The sequence below is a fragment of the Vombatus ursinus genome, unplaced genomic scaffold (assembly GCF_900497805.2).
Source record: "Vombatus ursinus unplaced genomic scaffold, bare-nosed wombat genome assembly UNPS02014882.1, whole genome shotgun sequence".
Classification (NCBI taxonomy): Eukaryota; Metazoa; Chordata; class Mammalia; order Diprotodontia; family Vombatidae; genus Vombatus; species Vombatus ursinus.
Genome location: NW_020954660.1, coordinates 847593 through 854850, shown reverse-complemented (window position 1 = coordinate 854850; position 7258 = coordinate 847593). Strand labels below are relative to the sequence as shown.

Below are 7258 nucleotides of genomic sequence, written 5' to 3'. Positions count from 1 at the left end.
CCTCTCATCTCTAAGACATTCTATATTCTATATTCTTTCAACTCTGACATTCTCTGTTCTAAGGCCCCTCCCAGCCCTGATATTCTCTGTTCTAAGGCCCTTCCATGCTCTGACATTCCCGGTTCTAAGGTCCCTTTCTCCATTATGTTGCAGTGAGATAGTATAATACAGTGCTTAGAGATCTGACCTCAAAAGCAGAAGTTTGCTGTTCCAGTCTTTGACTTGATGGCTGGGTGACCCTGGGGAAGTGACTTAATCCCTCAGTGTTCTGGTCAAATCTCTATGAGTATAAACACCAAAGAAGTTGCTGACTTATGTTATTAGAAAGTGTTTCCTCCTCTGAGATTTCCCCAAACTGACAAAATCACTTGGCTCCCTAACTTTTCTTCCCCTTAAAGGGATTTGGGGAGTAGATAGGAGAGACCAATAAGCCTTGGGCAGGCCTAGGGGCATCCCCACAGCATGGGTGTCCCTAACAAGAGCCATCTTTGCCCTCCATTCCTCTTGCTCCCTTTTGATCCTAGAAGAGCCAGATCAATAAACAATCCTTTATTTTTAAGCATCTGCTCTGTGCCATGCCCTGTGTCAAACAATGGGTGTGGCTGTCTCTGTCCTTGAGTAATTTACATTCTACCCAGGCCAGGGGAACCTGCGGCCTCGAGGCCACATGTGGCCCTCTAGGTCCTCAAGTGTGGCCCTTTGACTGAATCCAAACTCCAAGAACAAATCTTCCGATGTTCCATATTCTAAGGGTCCTGCCACAGAACAAATCTTCTGTGAAGTTTGGATTCATTCAAAAGGCTGCACTTGAGGACCTAGAGGGCTACATGAGGCCTCGAGGCTGCAGGGGATTTGTTCTGGGTAGTTTGGATTCATTCAAAGGGCTGCACTTGAGGACCTAAAAGGCCACACGTTCCCCACCCCTATACTAGGGGAAAAATATGTTCACAAATTTTAAAAGTAAAACTATATATACACGCACAGAGTGATGGGAGGGAGAGGTCACTAGCAACTGGGGGAACCAGGACAGGCCCCTCAAAGAGGTGGTTCTTAGCTAAGCCTTGGAGGGTATGAGGCCTTTCAAGAGGCAGAGGTGAGGAGAGAGCATTCCAGGCACAAGAAATAGAATGCCACATATGGAAAAACAAGGGAGCATTGAGTATGTGAAGGGGAGTTATGGGTAATCAGCCTAGAGGGGTAAGACTGGAACCAGGTGGGAAGAGCTTGGCAATGGTGAGCCACCAAAGTTTCCTGAATAAGGTAGTGACATGAAGAATATCAATATGGCAGCTTGGTAGAGAATGGGTTATAAAGGAAGAAATTGGAGCCAAGGAGATCAATTAGGGGTCTACCACAGTAAGACAGAAGAAAGATGATAAGAGCTTAGGATGGTGGTCATGTGAATATAGAGCAGATGGATACAAGATCATTTTACAGGAATCAACAACTCATGGGATATGGGCAGTGAGGGAGAGGGAAAAGTGGGATCCCAAGACTGCAGACCTGGGTGCTTGGAAGGATGGGGGTACCCTCAACAAAAATATGGAAGAGATGTGGGTTTGGGGAGAATAGAATGAGTTGTTTGCACAGGTTTAGTTTGAGATGCCTCCGGGACATCTGGGGAGAAATAATGGGACCATAGGTAATGGAGGATAGATCATGGACCATAGATAAAGGACCTCAGAAGCGATTGACTCCAACTCTCTCATTTTACAGGTCCAAGGAGGTTAGCTGACTTCCTCAAGGTCACTAAGGTAGCAAGTATCAGGAGCTGGATTTGAACCCAAGTCCTTTGGTTTCACAAAGATGCAGGACTTGTGCTCAGGAGAGAGATGAAGGCTGGAGATGGAGATGAGACAGTCATTTGAATAGAGAGGGAAATGCAGGCCAGAGACCAATGGCTTGTGTCCTCAACCCCAAACTTCATGCCCCAGAAGGCCAAGAGAGTCTGTGGATGCAGGCTTTCCCTCCCAGCTCTACCCACTTCCACCTTGATTGAGATCAAATACCTACGTGGCTGTGACACCACAGGTCAGGTCCAGCATGTCCAGCTCGTCCTCAGAGATGGGGCTTAGCTTCTGGAAGATGTCCTTCTCTAGGATGAGGTGGCAGGTAGAACAGGCCAGAGTCCCTTCACAGATCCCTAGGGTGAGAAGGTTCATGGGGCTCATCTTCTCCCTGGCAGTCAGATTATTGCCCGTGAAGTCACCCAGGCCCAAAGCCTGGGGCCTGCTTCCATCCTCTGAACATGTTATTTTCCTCCAAGGACACTACAGACAACTCAGAAATGTGCCATTCAGATAGACATCATCTGGGCCTCATTTCCCTTCATTGCCTCCAAACTGTCCACCTCAAATCTCAAGGCACCAGTCAGAGTTCTTTGACCCATCCAACCACCCACTTGGGCTTCCAGGACTCCAACCCTTCCTCAAGCACATCCCATGGGCTCCTCATTTACCACATGATTCCCTCCCTCTACCCACAACTGCCATTTGCTTTCTCCCTCCCCCTCATTCATACTATTGTTCTCCAATCAAGGGATCACTGACTCTTCACATCCTGAGTGATCCTGGAGTAGGATCACAGGTGAGTGATCAGAGCAAGAACTTCAGAACCTAGGTGGACCTACAGTTCTATCACTAAACACCAGAGTCTTACAGCTACATTATAGGGGCTAGAGCCAACAACTGTCTACTGAGCTACAACCAGGGGCAAGTCTTCAGTTGTGTTACCCAGACTTAAATCAGGGTCTGGAGCCTCCAAAGCTCAGATCAGAAGGGCAGCAATCAGACCATGCCCTAGATCAGACCTCTTAGAGCCTGATGAAAGTTTACAACTCAGGGCCTGAGATCCTTGAAGAACACAGCATTCAGTACTCAAAGGAAGCATTGGCAAGACCCCGATCAATAGAGATTAGGACTATACAAGGCTCCAACATCTCCCCTCCCAGAAGTTCAAAGAACCTGGCCCTAACACAAAGCCTCAATTTAAGAAGTAAGGCTGAGAGAATGAGTAAATAAAAAAGATGCTGATGATAAAGAGCTATTGTTGGCTCAGGGATGCCAAAGACACAAACCCAGAAGAGAATGACTCCAAAATATCTATAAGCAAAGCCTCAAAGAAAAACAATGCTTGGCCACAAGGTCAACTAGATTTCTTGAAAGAAATGAAGGAAGCAATAATTTTTTTAAAAAATAATTTAAATGATATTATAAAGAAAATGCCATCTCTAGATGAAAGAATTAGGAGAAAAAAATAATTAGATATACAAAAGTAACAAATTCCCAAAATGTTAGAATGGGCCAAATGGAAGCCAATGACTCCACAAGACAACAAGAAATAGTGAAAAAAAAAGTCAAAGACTGAAAAGTAGAAGAAAGCGTAAAGTATCTCATTTCAGAAACAATTGGCCTGGAAAACAGATCCAGGAGACTGGACTACCTGAAAGCCATGATGAAAACAACAACAACCAAGCCTAGACAGCATATGTTAATTTATCGTGAATGAAAACTGCTCAGATCTCTTAGAATCAGAGGGAAGACTCCATAAGTCACCTCCTGAAAGAAATCCCAAAATGAAAACTTCCAAGACATCGTAGCCCAAATCTATAGCTTCCAGGTCAGAGGAAAATCTCTAAAACAAGATGTTTAAACTAGCTGTCCCCTGAGGTCCCTTATGATCTTTACTTTAAAGACCTTAATAGCTTTCTATTGCCCACTAAATCTGAATTCCTTTGCCTGGCACTGAAGACTCTCTCCAAATGTTGCTCTGCTTTCCACTCTCATCTCCTATTTTTCTCTTCCACGAATTCTATACTCTGTCCAAACTGGAATCCTCTCTACACTGAATAAGCTGCATGCTTTCCTGTCTCTGTGCCTGGATGACAGAGGAAAAGATGCCAGCCAAGAGCATGGTAATAATAATCAGAATTCCCATTTCTTCAGAATTTTTAAGATTTACAAAGCATTCCTCACAACAATCCTGGAAGTGAGTTAGTGCAGGTAATACTATCACCCTCATTTTAGAAATTGGGAAACTGAGGCTGAGAATGGCTATGACTTGCCCAAGGTCACGTAGTTGCTAAGTGGTAGAGGTGGTGTTTGAGCTGAGGTCCCCTGATTCTAAGGCCAGTGCTTTGGCCACTACCAGTACAAGTTCGCACCTTTTCTGCAACTTATAGTCTTGGAGTTGCCTGGGGCACTACCAGAATCACACAGCCAGTACATGTCAGAACCAGGATTTGAATCCAGTTTTCCTAGCTCCAAGACCAGCTCTCTAAAAGCCCACTCTCATCACCCAGAAAACAACTGTATAAAACAGAACAGAATAAGGCATTAGAGCTAGTACCTGGCTGGGCTCCTCTCAGTTCTTTTAGTCCTGGAGTCAGAGGAACACAAAATCTCTGAGTTATAAGAGATCTCAGAGGCTCTCAAATCCAACATGTATGAACATCCCCTTTGTAACGTGCTCGATAAGTGATCATCCTAAAGAGAGCTACCAACAGGGACATTGCTAGCTCGCAAGGCTATCCATTTTACTTTGACCTTGTGCCTACATCAGCCTTCTATCCATTGGTGCTAGGTCCACATTGAGGTGAAGGCTAGGTGAGCCTTCTGGAGTCAGGCAGAAGTCAAGTCACTCTCCCCTATGACATCCCTTCAAATAATTAAAGACAGCTATCATGTCTCCCCACCTTCCGCCCCCTGGGTTTCTCTTCTCCAAACTAAATATTCCCAGTTCCCCCATATGGATTGGACTCAAAGCCCTCTGCCACCCTCTACCTCGGAATAGGCCATGGTGTGTCGATGTCTTGACTAGATTGTAGCACCAGAATTGAGCAGAGTAAGGTCATAGAATCCTAAATTTCGAGCTGGAAGATAGCTTAGAGATCATGGAAATCCAGGCCCTTTGTTTTACTGATAGGGAAATGTCCATCAGGCTCTCCAGATGTGATCTGAATGGGGCAGGATATGGCGGCTATCTCTTCCTGCATTCTGGGCCTTGGAGGTTGCTGTATCCCATTGTTCAATTATATAGAGATAGCAGGTCATGAAGACTCCTAGGTTCCCTCCTCCCTACCCCCATCCCCACCCAAAACTCAAGGACTATAGTCTAGTTGCCTTTGATAAGGCTGTGACTCCCTTGGGTTGTTTGTTTTGGGGAAAGGAAACGAGGGAAGGCCTGAGGGTGGGTGAGTGGACACTGATCCCAGGGTCCTGGTTACCTACCGAAGCCCGGGAAGTTCAAATTGTGCTTTAGCACCAACTGGAGCATGTTTTCACCTTCCCTCACGGGAACTGTGATCTTCTTCCCCAGGTGGTTTACAAGATTCACTGTCAATTGCTCCTGGGGACTGAGAACATAGGCATGGTCAGCCTGGAACTATCCACCTCCTCATCATGGCATACACACATCTGCCCAGATCCCACTCATATAGCCCAGTGGGGACACCTGAGACGTCCCCCAGGGCCTGCTCCCCTGTGTGCTTAACTTCTGGACTTGCCTGGACATTCTTTGTTCTAGGATTCTTTCCAGCTCAGATGTTCTCTGTTCTAAGATCTCTCCGTGCTCTGACATTCTCTGTTCTGGGGTCTCTTCCAGCTCAGATGTTCTCTGTTCTAAGATCTCTCCCTGCTCTGCCATTCTCTGTTCTGGGGTCCTTCCCAGTTCAGACATTCTGTTTTCTAAAGTTTTTATTACTTCTCATCCAGATGACTTGCCCAAGGTGATAACTTAGTAACTAGTAAGTAGCAAAGCCAGATTATGAACCCAAGCCCAACCACGTTACTCTTAATAGCCTCCAACTACTTCCCAAGATCCTGAGCATGTCGTCAGCTAGGGGGAAGGCCTTATGGGAATGGGATGCCTTGCAGAGAATGGCACTGGCTAGCCAGGAGGACCTGTCAATGGAGAGTTGTCTGCAGCAGCCCTGCCATGGATACTAGCAGAGTCCTGGGGTAGGGGCTGAGATGCTGTCCATTAGTAGAGCTAGGTGGAGAATGACTGGACACCACCATTGTGTCCATATTAGGGATGAGAGGAAGCAGAGGATCCAGGAGCTCAGAGCTTAAGGGAAGAGAATTAACATCAAGATAAAACTGTATTTAAGTGCCAGTTCTTCCTTTTCCTAGCTGTGTGGCCCTGGGAGGTCATTTGCCCCTCTGAGCCTCATTTCCCAAGCTGAGCTAACAAAATTGGTTTTGTTTACTTTCTTCACAAGGAATTACTTTAGAAATGAGAGAAGAAAGTAGTATGAGCTGAGATGCTAGCCAGCCAATCTGTTTTTAAGATGTCATGCCACAGGTCAAAGGGTCTAAGGACTCAGGACTTTCTAACTTGAGGCCATGTAACATTCTCTGGGCGCTGATGGCCATTGCATGGTACAAGGAGGTACAATGAGGGGGTTAGGGATGAGGTAAGAGGTGGGAGTGGAAGAGACCTTGAGGCTATTCAAACTTGGGCCCAGGAGGCCTTGAATGGGTGCTTCAGCTCTCCCTCCTCCAAGCAAGGCCACTCATAAAAAGTAAGAGTTATAGATCACAGAAACAGTGTTCAGAGTAGGAAGGGATCTCAGAGATCATCTAGGCCAACGTTTTCATTTTACAGATGGGGAAACTGAGGCCAGAGATGAGGTAACTACAGAATGTCAGAGCTGGAAGGCACCTTAGAGATCGCCTAAACTAACCTCTCATTTTACAGATGGAGAAACTGAGGCCCAGAGAGAGGAAGTGACTGGGCCAAGGTTACCCAGTTCTCTTCCCTTCCCCCTACAATGTGTCCAGGGGAGAGAGGCCCTACTTACCCAGAATCTTGAACCTCGTCTTGGAGCAGCCGAGTGGTACTGAACATCCTCCATGGCTGCGTCTTGGCAGGGAGTAACCAGACCATGGTGGACAAGTACCTGACCAGGCTGGATGACAGAACCTGGGCAAGACCCAGGGCCAAGTTGGGCATCATCCGTCTGGGGACACTGGAGACCTGTCTCTCTCCCTGCTCTGACTCCCTGGTGTGAGGACAAAGGAATAAAGAGAGAGAGGGAGATAGGCAGAGAAATACCCCTGGGAGCCAGCCTCCAGAGGGGTGTGGCCAGTCCAGTTTATCAGAAACTTATGAGAGAAGGACGAGAAGTGGGTGGGGGTTGGGGGAAGAGACCCTGTGAGCCATCAACGAGAGTCTAGAGCCAGGACAGAGGAGAAAGGAGACAGAGCAGAGATGCTCCATTCGAACCCCAGGGGTTCTCACTGGGCTACTGAAAGAG

General features: G+C 46.7%; 1 protein-coding gene across 1 annotated transcript in view; it reads right to left on the bottom strand.

Annotated features, from left to right (window-relative positions):
• LOC114028433 (adrenodoxin-like) overlaps nucleotides 1-6957 on the bottom strand; it is a 7476-nt gene extending 519 nt beyond the window's left edge. Inside the window, exons 1-3 of the mRNA XM_027842669.1 lie at nucleotides 6803-6957; nucleotides 5229-5353; nucleotides 2014-2143 (exon numbers count right to left, since the gene is read on the bottom strand). Of these exons, the coding sequence (XP_027698470.1) occupies nucleotides 2014-2143; nucleotides 5229-5353; nucleotides 6803-6957 (410 nt within the window). The remainder of the gene's footprint in view (nucleotides 1-2013; nucleotides 2144-5228; nucleotides 5354-6802) is intronic.
• Nucleotides 6958-7258: the final 301 nt, after the last annotated feature.